Genomic DNA, 17,346 nt, shown 5'->3' on the forward strand with positions numbered 1-17,346 from the left:
CACACTCCCCTGACGTCTTTTTGGCAGCCCCTCCCCCCTCTGTGCACCCCTGATGATGGGCCTGAGCCCAGCCCCCCTGTTGCCATGGAGCCCCTTGTGACTGAGTGGGTTTCAGGTTCTGGGCTCCTGGGAGACATGCTGGAGGCAGAGCCTTCATGCCATTTCTTCTAGAGACAGCAGTGCTGATGGTCATAGTGTGAGAGCAGTGTGTGTGAGAGTGGTGTGTGAGAGCGGGGTGTGTGAGAGCGGGGTGTGAGAGCGGTGTGTGAGAGCGGTGTGTGTGAGAGTGGTGTCTGAGAGTGGTGAGTGTGAGAGCAGTGGTTGTAGTGTGAATAGCGGTGGCCGTAGTGTGAGATCGGTGGTGATAGCTCCAGTGCTGAGCTATCTAACCGTGAAACAGCAGTTGCCCCCGAGTGGGGGACTGCCCCCATACGCGAGGATGGGTCGCAGAAGGGCCCGCCTATGGGCACTTTTCCAGCGCTGCAACCCCAAGGCAAAAGCCAAGACAAGGAAGACCTCGGCCTCGGCCCAAGTTCTGGAAGCGGAGTGGACTGACGTGAGAACAGCTGGGGGCTGGGCCCGTGGGATTGTCCCTTACCCAGTGAAGCATTGGGGCTGTGTTTCATTTTGTTAGCATGGTTGTGGGCCCTGCCGGGGGTCCCTGCCAGCCAGGGCATTTTGGTCTTCTGGGCAAGATCGACCCCAGCAGGTTGACCTTGTAAGTGGTTGTGCAGGTGCTGCGTGGAGGATGGCCGGGGGCCCCACCTTCTGAAGGGAAACGCTGGCTGGAGGAGTCACTGGGGCACGTGGATTGAGCTATAGAGTCAGTCCTTGAAGCAGAAAGGCTAAGCCCCTTATCGTCTCCCATCTTACAAAGCACAGAACAGTGTGTCCAGTATTTTAATGATGGCTACCTACTGCTTACATGTATAACATACACCCTCATAGTTCACATGTCTACTACATGCCTCTTACAAGTGTTGGGCAGTGTTCTAGGTGCTGAATGCTCAGTGTGTAGTAGGGGATATGCAGCCCAGGATTTTTTTATGTGTGTGAAGAAAAATAGAAGAATGAAAGATGCCGTGTGGTTCAGTTTGAGCAAGTTCACCACGTAGATGGCACCGTGTGCACGAAAATTGTGATAAAATACATAAAACATGAATTTAACCCTTTAACCAGTTTATTGAATGACTGTGTGGCTTCAGTGGGGTCAGGCTAACAGATGGCTGTGGGGTGCCATCAGCCTTTTTCCCAGAGGAACACTCCAAAGCCTGGTGGCCTTGTAGATCTTCCCTTTCTTCTGCCCTGTCCCCAGTGGTTCTAGGTCACTGGTCTGTGTGTCGTTTAAGAACCTCTTTGTCCAGTTTGTTGTTAGGTTTATGTTTAGGAAAGTTTCTCAGACTTCCCTGGGTCTTGAGAAGGCAGGCTTGGATTCCAGGTTCTCCCCTGCCGCGTGCCTGCCAGATCGAGGTGGAGGCTAAAGGCTGGTCTGAGTTGTGGTGGTCTGTGTGGTCTTGGGGTCAGCGGACCCCTCTTCTCTGGAGGGGCAGGGAGACCCTCTGTGTGGAGGCTGGAGAGACTTGACAGGGTCAGTCTTCAGTCTCGCTCTCTTTTTAATTTGTGTTTGCATTTAGTTACTTACTCATTTAACTGTTTTCTAGGAGTTGGCATCACCTACGGAAGAAGTCAGTGCATGCCAAGAGCAGCTTCTAGCAAGAGGAAAAGAGATTGCCGAGATGAGAGCTGAAAGGAACAACACCAGGGTCAGTAGGGGGATTCTCACGTGTGGACAGTTGCCCCACGGGGGTCACCACTGGGTTCCGTGTTGCTGTCTTTAAACTCTGTCTGGTTTTCAAGTCATTTTTCACATCTTCCCACTGAGCAGACCGGGGTGGATCAGATCGGGGTTCTCATACTTTGCTTCAAATTGATGATGAGAGCTAATATAATTTTAGTACATTTGAGGGGGGAGTTCTCTTAACTTACATTTTTGTCCATGCTACAGTGTGTGTGAGGTCTTAGTTCCCCGACCAGGGATTAAAACTCAGGACCCCTGCAGCAGTGTGGAGTCTTAACTACTAGGCCACTGGGGAAGTCCACTCTAACTTTTGACTGAACTGGCGGGATTGCGACTTGCCTTAGCATGGTTTCGGTGTTAGCATGAGGCTGAGAGGAGTTATCGGCCCTGAATTCAAGTATGAGGTTGAAGGTGTTCCTTTGGCCCCGCCCTGCAGCTGCTGCTGGAGCACCTGGAATGCCTGGTTTCACGCTATGTGCCGTCCCTCCGGAGGAAGATGGGCAAGCAGAAGGCGCAGTCCCCGGCCGGCATGAGAAGCAAGGTGGAGGTGCTCACAGCCCTGAAATCACTGTTTGAGTACCACAAGGCCCTGGACGAGAAGGTACCCGCCACCCGGCTGTCCTGGATTTGGACACTTGCTGCCTTGTTAGGTGGATGATGCATGTATTTATGTAACTGGTTGACTTTTGAGCTTCTTGAATTCTTGTAAATACATTTTTTCTGTAAGAAGTCAGAATGTTATATGGTTAAAAAGTGTTGCCTGTGTACATGCTCAGTCATGTCCAAGTCTTTGCGACCCTGTGGACTGTAGCCCACCATGCTCCTCTCTCCCTGGGACTTCCCAGGCAAGAATACTGGAGTGGGTGGCCATCTTCTACTCCAGGGGATCTTCCCGACCCAAGGATAGAACCTGCCCTCTTGCATTGGCAGGCGGATTCTTTACCACTGATCCACCTGGGAAGCCCCAGGTAAAAAGTATTAGTTGGCATAAATGTCTCAAGATTTATTATATTCTGTATATCAATTTGCAATTAAAAACTAGGTAATAGGATTATTTTAGGAACTTTTTTTTCCCTCTCTAACTTAGAATTTAAAGCTGTTAATAAGCAGATTTTCTTGACGTTAAGATCAATGAGATGTATTAAATGTCTTCTGTTACAGTAGCCGTGTTAAATTAGGGTGAGTGTACACTAAGACGTGCACTAACATATATACACACTTCAACACACAGTGACTCGGCCCCTTTTATTTCAGTTGAGAGCGATTACGAGGAGCACTTGAAAGGTGTAGTTTGTTAGAAGAAGAATTAGGTGCCACACATAAAGAGATAAGTTTGATCAGTCATCGTGTAATTTCCGTGAAGGGTTTGTCATTTGTATCCTTTCATTTAAAAGAAGTATGAAGGCTGTAGTGGACATCAGATGTTATTTATCTTTCTGATTGAGGACCCTCCCACTTGGGTTATTTTAATGACTAGTAACCTAGACTTGTGGCTCAGAGCTGCAGGATCTCTTAAGTACCCCTTTGTCCAGTAGAAGACAAAATTCTGACTCTAATCACCTGGTTCTCTTTGGGATGGATAGCATCACCATGTATTTTCTTTTTATGCTGTATTTCAGTTTTGAGTTGAGTTTTTCCAAATGGAGTTTTGCTGTCTTGACTTATTTCTTTATTCTGATTCAAACTTTTGGTTTTAGCTGATGATTCTTAAAGAGAAGAAAAACCCGGAAAAGATACTGATGGACGGGGTGCTTGATGTAAATCCCAAGCAAGAAAACATGCCAAGCGCCGATGGAAAGGCAAGTCCCCGGTCCCACTCGATCTGGTTCTCGTCTTACCATCCAGTCTGTGCAGGGCTGTTGGGACCTCTCACCAAAGCACCATGTAGTTCTGTGAGACTGTGGCAGTCGTGTGAGCTCCAGAGCACAGAAGGCAGTTTTGACCTCACCGGTTGCCCGGAAGTGCTGTGTTCCCTGCCTCCCAAAACAAGGCTGTCTAAGGCTTCCTTTCCCCCTTAGAGAACCCGCGACGGCTCTCTGGCTCGGGTGATCCAGCTCCAGGAAATCATAAACAACCAATTGCGGGAGAGCCAGAGGAAGGAGCTCCTGAGCCAGATGAAGGAGCTTCTGGCAGCCCTCTCTGCCCAGGTGACAGAGATGGAGGAGGACCTGGACACGGCCAGGAAGGACCTCCTCAAGTCCGAGGAAGTAAACGTGAAACTAGAGCGGGACCTCCGCGAAGTGAGTGACGGTGGACGTGTCTGTTGTCCTGAGGTGGAATGTGGGTCCCTCGTTCTCCCGGTGGTCTCAGCCTGGGGATGGCTGCGTGAGCAAGAGCAGAGCTCTGGCGAGACCGCAACTGGCTGCCTCCCCACCTCTGCGTCGAGGTCTCGGGGTAGAAGAGGCCTGGTCCAGGCGGTCCGTTGGCAGTGGACCAACATAAGGGTAGCCCTAGCGCTGTGCTGCACCCTGGGTGTGGGCTGCTCATTTCTACAAGTTCTAGGGGGCCTAGTGTGTTCCTTTTTAAAAAGTTCATTCATCCATTCATTCATTGATTTGAGTATAGTTGCTTTACACTGCTGTGTCAATTTCTGCTGTACAGCAAAGTGAATCAATCATAAATATACACATATATATACACACACACACACATCTCCTTTTTTAGATTTCCTACCCATTAACTTCACCACAGAGCACTGAGTAGAGTTCCCTGTGCTGTACAGTAGGTCCTTACTCATTGTTGACTTTATGCATAGTATCAGTAGTGTATATGTGTCAACCCCAGTCTCCCAGTTCATCCCCCTACCTGCCTGTTGAATGTATTCCCGATGATGCTGAAATTTCCTTCTGATTCACTCAGGCGAGCCTGGTGACGTCTGTGGAGCCCGTTCTCTCGGAGAGATGGGAGCATGCTGTGTGGGCTCTGCTGAGGCAGCTTGCCTGGCCATCTTCTCTAGTTTCTGAGGTTCCGCTCCTTGAAGGGATGTGTGACAGTGACACGGCGGTCAGACAAGACGAGTGGCATTTGCTCACCCTCAGATCCTCAGGCCCGTGCTGTGTAACCATGTAGAATCATGATGCTTCTGGTGGTCATGTCTGCGGGTATCATGATTTATGAGAAACTACCTAACAGTGATTGTGAAAACAGAAGAGTGTTGGGGGCTCAGGCCTCCTCCTCAGCTTTCCTTTGTACACAGGCAGACAGCCCACCCTGCCCCACCCCTCCACCGTGAGACCGTCTCAGAGAGAACCCCTCCAACATGTTTTCCAGCAGGTGGACTTGTTTAGTAGCTTGGTGTGAGTAATTCTGTGTGAGAACTCAAAACAGAAATATTTGCACATCTTTGTATAACCTGTTCACATTACTCTTTGGCAATAGGAGGAGATTAGGTGGCAGAGTTTAATATGTAGAGAATTCTGGAAAAAGCGTTTTTAGAACCTTTCACTTTTAATGTCAGGACTACATTGGTTACTTAGTGACTACGGAGGGACCTGAAATGGAGTTTGAGCTGGCGGACAGGAGCTGCACCGGCAGCAAGTTCTGGTCCTGGTGTGAGCGTTTCACACATGTGGTGTAACTCTGCTTTAGAAGAACTAGGCTTGAGAAGGCTGCTTCCAGTTGTGTTACACTTTGACTTGTGTTTCCACTCATTGATATTCTTACTTTAATTTTGAGGAAATTGCATGAGATTTTTCCAACTTTACCTGAGGAAATGAACCTCAGAGCTCCCTGTTGGATCTGTTGAAGGTCCCTCCCTGTTCTGGGTCAAGCACGCCTGTATGGTGTAGGAGACAGAGGTCCTCGTTTCATGCCAGATCCCTTCCCTCCTGGAATTCTTGCAATGACAGGGTAGTTTAGTGTACTTTTTGTTTGCTGTTTGGGTTTATTATGTAGAAAAGAAGCTTGGTAAATCGAGTGGCCAGACAGACATTAAGACAGATGGGTGCCATTGTGGCAAATGTGACATCTGAGGTACGCGCGATTTTGCTCACGTCTAAGAAAACTGCCATGTCTAGGAGTTTACTTTTGAGGATGCTAATTTTGTGTTTGATTTGAAACTTAGGATTTAGTCCAGCTTTTTTACTCTTAAGTGTGCTGGAGTATTCCATGATAATGACTTACTTTTCTCCTCTGTAATGCCCGGTGTAGGCCATGGCCCAGAAGGAGGACATGGAGAAGAGAATCACTACACTTGAGAAACGCTACCTCGCCGCACAGCGCAAAGCCTCCTCTGTGCATGACCTTGATGATAAACCTGAAAATGAAATCACAAATAAGGATTCTCTGCATCGACAGGTAATGAATGGCCTTTACTGACCTGTGTCTGACTTTTATAGTAGTGAATACTGAGGAAGGAAGGTAAAGACCTTTTCATGTGACTCCCATGTTGGAAATCAAGTCCCAGTGTAAAGTTCTTATGACCTGAAAATACTGTGCTCGAAAGTGTGGATGTACATCATGATAAATCAACTGTACTGAAAAGAAATACAATGTTTAAAAACTGAGGGTGACTGCAACTTACAGGTTTGAATGGTTTGGGATTTGGTTTAACCATTTTGTGGAATTCCACTCCTGACTCTTTTGTTTTACTTGACTTGAATCTGTTGGCTTGTTAGCATTTTTCCTGAAAGAGCAGAGAGCAGCAGGGAACTTCAGGGCAGCTGGCTGCCTGTTGGGAACTGGGGTCTCTGTGACAAAAGGCAGGGTTAGAGCTCCAGTCTGATTAGGGTGTGTACTTCCTATGGTTTGGTGAGCTTTACTCGCTCCTGTTCCCGTGTGGTCTCAGATAATCAGGACTTACCCAGGAAAACCAAATCTGGCTTCTCCAAAACAAAGTGAGTCAGTCTGGTGTGTGTGACAAAGTGTATCATTGGCCCCACCACAAAAATAAAATCCTAGAAAGCCATTGAAATTTATGATGCGAAATGCTAATTAAGAGCATTACGATATACAAAATAATGGCTGTAAAAGGCAGATAAGAAAATACTATGTACCATATGCTGTTGTTTTCTGAGGGTTTTAAAGCATATCATATTGTTTATGTGTGTACATAGAGTAATACCCACACAGAAAGCATAAGAAAACTGCTTAGAAGCAAATGCTAACCTCTCAGGAACCCGAGCGTATAGATAACTTAATTTTTTTTCTTTTTCAAACAAGAATCTAAATGTTCTACATTGAAAGTTTTTCAGAGTAAGAAGATCTGTTAAAAGAATAATCGTGCATTTACAAATATTAGTTGACTGGCATTTCACCAGGCACACTCTGATCAGGTCTGTATTTCAGAGAAGATGAAAGCCGTGTTGTGGCTTACAAGCCCGTGGCCATCTGCGGTCGGTAGGGTTCCCTTCAAATGATGATTCTGGTGATGTTTTAAGAAGGGTCAGTACTGAACCCTTATTCCCTTAACTTGTCAATAAGAATGAATATGCTTGTACAGAAAACTGATCTTCTTTAATATATAAGAACTTTTTTTTTTTTTAAAGACTTCTTTGTGGACGTTTCAGATCAGATCAGATCAGATCAGTGCTCAGTCGTGTCCAACTCTTTGCGACCCCATGAATCGCAGCACGCCAGGCCTCCCTGTCCATCACCAACTCCCAGAGTTCACTCAGACTCATGTCCATCGAGTCAGTGATGCCATCCAGCCATCTCATCCTCTGTCGTCCCCTTCTCCTCTTGCCCCCAGTCCCTCCCAGCATCAGAGTCTTTTCCAATGAGTCAGCTCTCCGCGTGAGGTGGCCAAAGTACTGGAATTTCAGCTTTAGCATCATTCCTTCCAAAGAAGTCCCAGGGCTAATCTCCTTTAGAATGGACTGGTTGGATCTCCTTGCAGTCCAAGGGACTCTCAAGAGTCTTCTCCAACACCACAGTTCAAAAGCATCAATTCTTTGGCGCTCAGCTTTCTTCACAGTCCAAGTCACATCCATACATGACCACAGGAAAAACCATAGCCTTGACTAGACGGACCTTTGTTGGCAAAGTAATGTCTCTGCTTTTGAATATGCTATCTAGGTTGGTCATAACTTTCCTTCCAAGGAGTAAGCGTCTTTTAATTTCATGGCTGCAGTCACCATCTGCAGTGATTTTGGAGCCCAGAAAAATAAAGTCTGACACTGTTTCCACTGTTTCCCCATCTATCTGCCATGAAGTGATGGGACCAGATGCCATGATCTTCATTTTCTGAATGTTGAGCTTTAAGCCAACTTTTTCACTCTCCACTTTCACCTTCATCAAGAGGCTTTTTAGTTCCTCTTCACTTTCTGCCATAAGGGTGGTGTCATCTGCATATCTGAGGTTATTGATATTTCTCCCGGCAATCTTGATTCCAGCTTGTGTTTCTTCCAGTCCAGCGTTTCTCATGATGTACTCTGCATATAAGTTAAATAAACAGGGTGACAGTATACAGCCTTGATGTACTCCTTTTCCTATTTGGAACCAGTCTGTTGTTCCATGTCCAGTTCTAACTGTTGCTTCCTGACCTGCATACAAATTTCTGAAGAGGCAGATCAGGTGGTCTGGTATTCCCATCTCTTTCAGAATTTTCCACAGTTTATTGTGATCCACACAGTCAAAGCCTTTGGCATAGTTAAAAGAGCAGAAATAGATGTTTTTCTGGAACTCTCTTGCTTTTTCCATGATCCATCGGATGTTGACAATTTGATCTCTGGTTCCTCTGCCTTTTCTAAAACCAGCTTGAACATCAGGAAGTTCACGGTTCACATATTGCTGAAGCCTGGCTTAGGGAATTTTAAGCATTACTTTACTAGCATGTGAGATGAGTGCAATTGTGCGGTAGTTTGAGCTTTCTTTGGCATTGCCTTTCTTTGGGATTGGAATGAAAACTGACCTTTTCCAGTTCTGTGGCCACTGCTGAGTTTTCCAAATTTGCTGGCATATTGAGTGCAGCACTTTCACAGCATCATCTTTCAGGATTTGGAATAGCTCAACTGGAATTCCAGCACCTCCACTAGCTTTGTTCGTAGTGATGCTTTCTCAGGCCCACTTGACTTCACATTCCAGGATGTCTAGCTCTAGGTCAGTGATCACACCATCGTGATTATCTGGGTCATGAAGATCGTTTTTGTACAGTTCTGTGTATTCTTGTCATCTCTTCTTAATATCTTCTGCTTCTGTTAGGTCCATACCATTTCTGTCCTTTATCGAGCCCATCTTTGCATGCAGTGTTCCTTTGGTATCTCTGATTTTCTTGAAGAGATCTCTAGTCTTTCCCATTCTGTTGTTTTCCTCTATTTCTTTGCCTTGATCGCTGAAGAAGGCTTTCTTATCTCTTCTTGCTATTCTTTGGAACTCTGCATTCAGATGTTTATATCTTTCCTTTTCTCCTTTGCTTTTCGCTTCTCTCCTTTTCACAGCTATTTGTAAGGCCTCCCCAGACAGCCATTTTGCTTTTTTGCATTTCTTTTCCATGGAGATGGTCTTGATCCCTGTCTCCTGTACAATGTCACGAACCTCATTCCATAGCTCATCAGGCACTCTGTCTATCAGATCTAGGCCCTTAAATCTATTTCTCACTTCCACTGTATAATCATAAGGGATTTGATTTAGGTCATACCTGAATGGTCTAGTGGTTTTCCCTACTTTCTTCAATTTAAGTCTGAATTTGGCAATAAGGAGTTCATGGTCTGAGCCACAGTCAGCTCCTGGTCTTGTTTTTGCTGACTGTATAGAGCTTCTTCATCTTTGGCTGCAAAGAATATAATCAGTCTGATTTTGGTGTTGACCATCTGGTGATGTCCATGTGTAGAGTCTTCTCCTGTGTTGTTGGAAGAGGGTGTTTGTTATGACCAGTGCATTTTCTTGGCAAAACTCTATTAGTCTTTGCCCTGCTTCATTCCGTATTCCAAGGCCAAATTTGCCTGTTACTCCAGGTGTTTCTTGACTTCCTACTTTTGCATTCCAGTCCCCTGTAATGAAAAGGACATCTTTTTTGGGTGTTAGTTCTAAAAGGTCTTGTAGGTTTTCATAGAACCGTTCAACTTCATCTTCTTCAGCGTTACTGGTTGGGGCATAGACTTGGATTACTGTGATACTGAATGGTTTGCCTTGGAAACGAACAGAAATCATTCTGTCGTTTTTGAGATTGCATCCAAGTACTGCATTTCGGACTCTTTTGTTGACCATGATGGCCACTCCATTTCTTCTGAGGGATTCTTGCCCGCAGTAGTAGATATAATGGTCATCTGAGTTAAATTCACCCATTCCAGTCCTTTTCAGTTCGCTGATTCCTAGAATGTCGACATTCACTCTTGCCATCTCTTGTTTGACCACTTCCAATTTGCCTTGATTCATGGACCTGACATTCCAGGTTCCTATGCAATATTGCTCTTTACAGCATCGGAACTTGCTTCTATCACCAGTCACATCCACAGCTGGATATTCTTGTGGCTTTGGCTCCACCCCTTCATTCTTTCTGGAGTTATTTCTCCACTGATCTCTAGTAGCATATTGGGCACCTTCTGACCTGGGGAGTTTCTCTTTCAGTATCCTATCATTTTGCCTTTTCATACTATTCATGGGGACGTTTAGGAAAAGCAAATACTCTGGCAGGAGGTGTTCTGCCCACTGAGACCAAGCCCAGGAACAGAGAGAAAAATTCCCGTGACGCAGCTTCCGAAACAGAACTAATCCAGTAGACACGTGCATTTAGGTTTTGTCTCAGCTTACTAAAAACGGCAGCGGCTACACCACTTGGCCTGTTTTGATGCTCTGCTCTCCCTTTGTAGGAGGAGGATAAAAACCGACCTTTGCAGGAGCACCTGGAGCTGGAGGAGCAGAAGCTGCAGCAGACGCTGCCCAGGGCGGAGACGCTGCCAGAAGTGGAGGCTGAGCTGGCTCAGCGGGTGGCTGCGCTCTCCAAGGTGCTGCTCTGGGTCCTTGCGGGGCTGGCGCGGGGAGGGCCTGTTCCATGCTGTCCCACCGTGCCCCTCCCCGTGCTGCTCAGTCCACAAAGGAGCGCAGCCGCGGGGAGCGTGCTGCCCGGCTGAGATGGGAGCACGCCCTGAGTGTCAGACAGTCCCGGCTCCCGTGTCATCCCTCCGTTAATTTCCCTCCAGTTTTGTCCTGTGTTCTGAGTGTCCCCAGGACGCTTCAGCTCCAAGTCACTGCTGCTCAGAGTTCAGTCAGCACCTCAAAGCCTAGCAGGATAGAGAGCTAGAAAAATCCCATTCTCGTTTAAGAGATGGCCAAAATAGCTCTGTAATGAACACAGTTTTAAGTCTTGATTCATACATTGTTGAGTAAGTCACAGCGGGGCACGGTGCAGACCCGGGGCCCCACTCCCAGCTTGCAGTCCCCGGGAGCCCACGGGTGAGAGGCCGCGTCCCGGACCCGTGGCCCTGCTGGGGGCATGTTCCTCACAGCCCGCCAGCCACCCCGTCCTTCTGGTGGGAAAGGTGTTGCCCCACACTGCTGGTGGGTACTGGCTGGGCATGGAGAGGTGGGCCTGTGCTGGTGCGGCTGTCCGGAGCGTTGCCCAGAGCTCAGTGAGCGGCTGAGGGGCCTGCCATTCGCGGGAGGCCGGTGGTGCCGGGTGCTCCCAAACCCTCCCAGAGCAGGGTCACTAACAGCCGCCAAGGGGGCACCCTTCTGCCTGTGATCTTCCTCTCAAGGGTTGGTTTCTTCTCTCCCCTGACATCTCTGCTGTCTGTCCCCGGTCGGCCTTGTAGTCTGAACTTTGGTCTTCCGGAAGCTCTGTCACTAAGGAGGCTAAACTGTTGGAACTGACCTCCCAGCTTAGGAAGGTAGAATGTGTGCTCTTGTGCGTCCCGTGCTTGCCACTGCCCTGCCCGCGCTGGCTCGCCACAGGCAGTCTGAGGAGGCTGTGCAGCGGCCGCGGGTGCGGGGCCCGGGGCGGGGGCGAGCACGTCTCCTCTCACGAGCCGGTCACCAGCACCCTCCGTCAGCCACGTGTCACACGCGAAGCTGCGCTGGCTGCGTGAGCAGGCGAGCGGGCATGCCCCCCGCGAACCCGGAGCCAGTGGTCTGCACAGAGCATAGCCCGCTTGCCACCCCTGCGGTCACAGCCCGCGTGTCATCAGGACAGGGTCGTTGCGAGCGGAGCTGACGCTGTTCTTGGCCGACAGGTGGAAGAGAGACACCGTAACATCAAGGAGAGGCTGCGCCAGATGGAGGCCCAACTGGAGGAGAACAAGAAGGAGCTGCTGTGGGTGCGTGTGCTGATGGGGAGGCCGCGTCCGGGCCAGAGACGTGGCTTGGGCGGGGGCCAGTTCTGCTGTCTCTGCCGCTCAGGTCTCTGCCGTCGAGTGTGTGTGTATAGCCCTGTCTGCTGGTCCAGGCACCCAACCTTGGGAGCAGGGCCAGATGTGGCCACCCGTAGGTGGTGGGCAGGGGCCAGGGGGTCCCCACGTTCAAAGAGGCTGCTTGTTGCTCTGACCAGCCAGGCCGGGGAGCTGCTCGGGATACAGTTGGACCTTACTAGTGCCCCTCAGACAAACCTAAGGGTGACAGCCTGAGGCCTATGGTGCCCAGCTGTGGAGGTGCTTGCCTCGGACATGGCGCTGGAGTCCCACATGCCCAACTGCTGGTCCAGACATGGTGTGTGTGTGTAGGATGGCTGCTCCTAGGCAGGAGGAGAACCATAGTTCTGCTGTGACAGAAGGCCTGTCAGGAAAGGGCGATGGTGGGGGCTCGCATCAGAGAGTCCTGAGAGAGGTTTCCCAGAAGGGTTGGCCACACAGTGATGCAGACCATTCAGGAAATGGAGTGGGGATCCCAGGTCCAGCCTCAAGTGTCAGTACTGTCCCCACCATACCTGTGTTCTTGGGCCTGACTGCAGAGCCTCACACGCGGGCTCCCGGGGGGCTGTGGTTCTGACTCCCATCCTGAGACCTGCAGTGAGGCTCCCTCCCTGCTTAGGCAGAGAGGACAAGGTCTCCTGATCGGGGGTGCACTTCCTTACTTTCAGAACTGCTATTCAGAGGCTGTTGCGATTGGGATGCTGTTTATGACTAAGCCAATTCAAAGTCAATTTTTGTTTTGCTTTAAAAATATTTGAATGCCGATGCCTTATTGGGGAAGCCGTGACAGGTTTTATTTCCATGGGCTCAAAAAGGGGTGGCCCAGCCCTGGGGAGGGGTCGTGACAAAGACAGCGGGTGCGGGTACTGGCCACGGGGGACAGGGAGCCGGCAAGCCAGCACCTCGAGGCTGCCCCTTGGTTGCTTTGAGGTCATATCTGGGAAATCAAGGCAGGACGTGGGTGAGAGTGGGGCAGTGGGGGGAGACTTGTGGAGAGAAGGGTGTGAGGTTTGAGAGCGAGAGGGCGGCACGGGGCCCAGCAGGCACTCTCCCGTGCATCTCAGATGACAGAGCCACCCTTGCGGTGTGAGGGGCCATCCCCAGAACAGCCCAAGGGCCTGTGCCCCGAGAGGAGAGCCGCGGGGGGCTGGCCCTCCCATCCCCTGGCTGCCCCTGCTCGCTCCTGTCTGTGCGTGTTCAGACCAGCCTGGGAAATGGAGGGCTGGGAACCCGCGAGGACGGCACTCCCCGGTGAACTAGGACCAGTGATGACCGCTGAGGGGGACCCAGCGGCTGCAGAGCTGAAGGATTTTTTTCTAATTTTCCTTCAGCCTGGCTGACGGAAGCATGAATGTATTTTTTTAATTTTCGGTTTTTGTCTCTGACTCCATCAGCCCACCCTTGTGAATAACCTCATAGGATTGCCTTCTGTCCACACTAAGACCTGAGTGTCACCAGGCCATCTAGGAACTGGATTCTCCTCCTGCCCGTTTCTTCAGTACTGCTCGCTTAAGAGATGGCAGTGTCTCATAAGCATGGCCCATGTGTCCAAAGTCAGGGCTTCCATGTAAAATTGTGTTCAGTTCCTGATAGACTTGAGCTGCCCAGAATGTCGCTGACGAGACGTGGTCCTGTCGTGCCCAGGTGCAGCCCCTGAAGGATCAGGACCGGGAGCACGGGCAGCAAGCCAGCATGCTAGCCAACGTGGCCCAGGCATTCGAGAGTGACGAGGGAGTGTATGACGGCGAGGGTGACGGGGTCACCCTCTTCAGCTCGGCCTCTCTGCTGTCGCCCAGCGGGCAGGCCGATGCCGAGACTCTGGCCGTGTTGATTCAGGAGCAGCTGGACAAGATCAACGAAGAGATCCGGTGGGTGTGCCTGAGCCCAACTCCCCAGAAACTCGGTTCCTCTGAGGAGCTGTCTTCTGCTTAGAGAAGTCTGAGTGTTCCTTAGTAAGAAAACGGACTTCAGGTCTGCTTCCAGAAGTTTCAGTTCTGAGCTTGCCCTTGATTATAGAGCTCAGTCAGCCAGGGCATTCTGTCCACAGTGTGGTGTCGGCACTCTGCGGGGGCGGGTGTTGTGGGGTGTCCCCCTCTCGGCTCTGGGCCCCAAGGTGGGTGAGGTGCCGAGGCGGTGTCTCCTGCGGCCCGTGCATCCTCCGGCACTGAGGGTTCGCCCTCGTGTGTCCCTCGGAGCCTCCCACGTTCTGGTGAAAAGCAACCTGGAACAGAAAAGCTGGGGTTCTGGGGTTGGCAAATTCCCACTCAGATCTGCATTTCCTTTTTAACTTAATACAGTGTGAAGATTGGCTTGTTGTAAGATAGTGATATGTTACTGTATGTTACTCTCAGGACATGTGTTTGAGTTTTTCTCATCTCATCAATATATTTAAAATGTTTTCTTTAGACACAGTCTTGGCAGTTCTAACAGTTACAAAACAGGATAGAACCCAAAGGCCCGCCTTGTGGTGAGCAGGGGGCCTTGGGGTCTGGGTGCAGCCGTGTGGCTGGGGGCCCTGAGGCCTGCCTGGTGCCACACCCACGCACCTGTGCCTCCCGTCCCGAGTCCACGTTCAGAGTGGCCGCAGGCCGGTGACCCTGCACAGGACCTGGCAGAGCTGCTGCTCAGATTGTTCTCGTCCCGTCAGCCCTGGCCGAGGTGCCTGTTTCTGCCGGTCGAGTGCGGGGGGCTCGGGCAAAAGGCAGGGGTGAACGGCACAGCCAGCAAACGCAGATAGTGCCGCCTGCACTTTTGATGCCGAGACAGACTGCCTTATGGGCCGTGTTTGAGCCACAGACAAGCTCAGAAAGACTGTCTTTCCCCATCCCCATAGGAAATTTGGAACGGTTATATATTAATATTTTTGTTTTTACAGCAAGTGGTCAGGTAAAAGTGATTTTTTCTTATGCAACAAGTTGACTTGATGTAAAAGGTAAATTCTGTCTATCAGCTTGTCAACAGTGAAAAACTTTCAAGATGTATAAGTAGAAGTGAAACTGAAGAGTTTACTACCTGTAAGGATCTTGTATTTTAATTTGAAAACCATTTTATTTGCATAATCATGTATTTAACCTGTATATAAAATCATCCACGACACATTAGGGGAGAAGAGCAGTAACTGTGAATTCTAGGTTAATGCAGCACATTGACATGAATCCAGAAACTCACACAAAGCTGATGGAGAACTTCATCAAGTGATGCGTTTGTACATATACAACCTTAAAAAAAAATTAAAAGATCAACTCAGCCCTTCATCTGGTCTGGAGACTCGTGATTAGAAACTCCAGCTTACTCGTGAATCGCTGTTTTGGTTATACAGAGTTCCCGATTCCCAATGGAAAAGACCTGAAGCACTGACGTGCATCTCTGCCCTGAGAGCAGGGAAGGTAAAGGTTGTCAATTCAGGTGTCTTCTGACACAGAGAGAGTCACCACCCAGACCCCATCAGAATGTTAGATAGAGTAAATAAGTCAAATCAAACGTGAATGATCGGGGGCCACTTTGTAAGACTCAATGATAAGTTATTCTAAGTTTGAGAATATTCCAAAGAGGGAGAGTTGAACCTTTTTGCTGAGATGTTAATTGAGCAACTGTTCCTGGAATTTGCTAATCGTGACACAGAATGCAAGCCCAAATTTGTTGTCCAGACACATTCCTCTGCTGACAAAGGCAGGTAATGCTTTTATTCTATTTTAGGTTGATCCAAGAAAAGAAGGAGAACACAGAGCAGCGGGCCAAGGGGATTGAGAGCAGGGTGGGCAAGGGGAGCTCAAGCAACCTTCGTCGTTTGAAATCCTTGAATTCCCTCAACCTGAATCCCGCCTCCTCGCATGCCGGCTCCTGCACGCGCATCAGAGGGCGCTCCAAGCCCCGAAGGAGGCGGCACAGCCCTGCACGGAAGGTAGACAAGCAGGGCATCATGACTCTGGTATGTGTCGGCCTCCTCCATGCCGCGTCCCTCCCCGAGCACACTATTTTTCTTTTCTTTGTTTGTTTTTTCTCTTTTTACCCAGAAGAAAATCAGGTACATTTGCTACGCTCAGAGGTCTAAGATTTTTAAAACTGCCTAGTCTTTCATCGGGCTTCCCTAGTGGCTCAGACGGTAAAGCATCTGTCTGCAATGCAGGAGACCCGGGTATGATCCCTGGGTTGGGAAGATCCCCTGGAGAAGGAAATGGCAGCCCACTCCAGTATCCTTGCCTGGAAAATCCCATGGACCACGGAGCCTGGTAGGCCACTGTCCATGGGGTCGCCAAGAGTTGGACACAACTGAGCAAGATCATTCCATAATCGCACAGCGACAAATTAGTCTTGATATTTGGACCACCGGCTTAGCACGTCATCATGAACTCAGCCAGAGCCTGCCTCTGTAACGCTGGGCCTGGCCTGTGCTGGGCACAGCAGCTGCAGGAAGTTGCTGTTCTCAGGGAGCAGACCGCTTCGTGAGAGTAACCGTAGGCAGCTCTCACGGCGTGTGGAAACCGGGCAGCACATTTCCCACTGGGGATGCCTGGCTGCAGGGTGCAGGGCGTGCGGCGGGAACCAAACCAGGAATCTAAACTGGTCTGCTTGCTGATGGGCCTGGCCGTGCGCTCAGGCCAGCTCTGCGTGTGAAACCAGGTTAAAAGCCCGGTGCCCCAGGGCCCCAGGGAAGAGGTCGGGCTTCTTCACTCTTCCGAGTCTGAAAACGGGATGACGACCTAGGGCTTTTGGTGACAGAGTGTGCGGCTCTGAAGCACGTGTCCCAGCTTTCTTCCCTGCTTGCTTAGGTTTTGTGAGTGCATCGCTGTTTACCCATGAAATCAGGTTCACAACACTCTGCTTTGTCACTGCACTTGTATTGTCCCTTTTTTGGTGTTCCACCCACTTCATGTTAGCTGCATTGTTAGTCAGCATATCATTAAATTAAGTGTGAATCATTGTAGCGGCATGTGAAGTGGTAACTAGTCCATTGTGTGGTCTTTGGAGACACTGTTTTTCTAATTTGCATCATTGGCTAATTCGTTGATATTTAAAATTCTTTGACGATTTCTCTGTGGTTTCATGCTTGATTTCCTTCCGAGTATTTGTAAAAGAACAGTTGTGTATATTTTGTCCTGTTGTTGGAGTTCTCTGACGGTGCGTCTGCTTTCATCATTGGTTTTGATTTCCTGGCTCATCCTGTTGTCTGCTTAGTGGTTGTCAATTCAGAGCGCAGCTTCCCACCACTGCCCCCCCTCGCCCCCGAGGCTGTAGTTCACCCATCCATCTCCCCTTCCCCGTCCTCCC

The 17,346-nt window shown here is 49.5% G+C and overlaps 1 protein-coding gene across 1 annotated transcript in view; it reads left to right on the plus strand.

Moving 5' to 3' along the window:
* The first annotated feature begins 635 nt into the window (after positions 1-635).
* LOC129651035 (liprin-alpha-1-like) overlaps positions 636-17,346 on the plus strand; it is a 30,298-nt gene continuing 13,587 nt past the window's right edge. Inside the window, 13 exon segments of the mRNA XM_055579765.1 lie at positions 636-718; positions 775-823; positions 1,662-1,763; positions 2,235-2,403; positions 3,055-3,146; positions 3,496-3,597; positions 3,817-4,038; positions 5,948-6,094; positions 10,546-10,680; positions 11,488-11,562; positions 11,905-11,988; positions 13,723-13,946; positions 15,775-16,006. Coding sequence (XP_055435740.1) covers positions 636-718; positions 775-823; positions 1,662-1,763; positions 2,235-2,403; positions 3,055-3,146; positions 3,496-3,597; positions 3,817-4,038; positions 5,948-6,094; positions 10,546-10,680; positions 11,488-11,562; positions 11,905-11,988; positions 13,723-13,946; positions 15,775-16,006 — 1,716 coding nt within the window.

Source organism: Bubalus kerabau, chromosome 4 (assembly GCF_029407905.1).
Source record: "Bubalus kerabau isolate K-KA32 ecotype Philippines breed swamp buffalo chromosome 4, PCC_UOA_SB_1v2, whole genome shotgun sequence".
In the NCBI taxonomy this organism is placed as follows: Eukaryota; Metazoa; Chordata; class Mammalia; order Artiodactyla; family Bovidae; genus Bubalus; species Bubalus kerabau.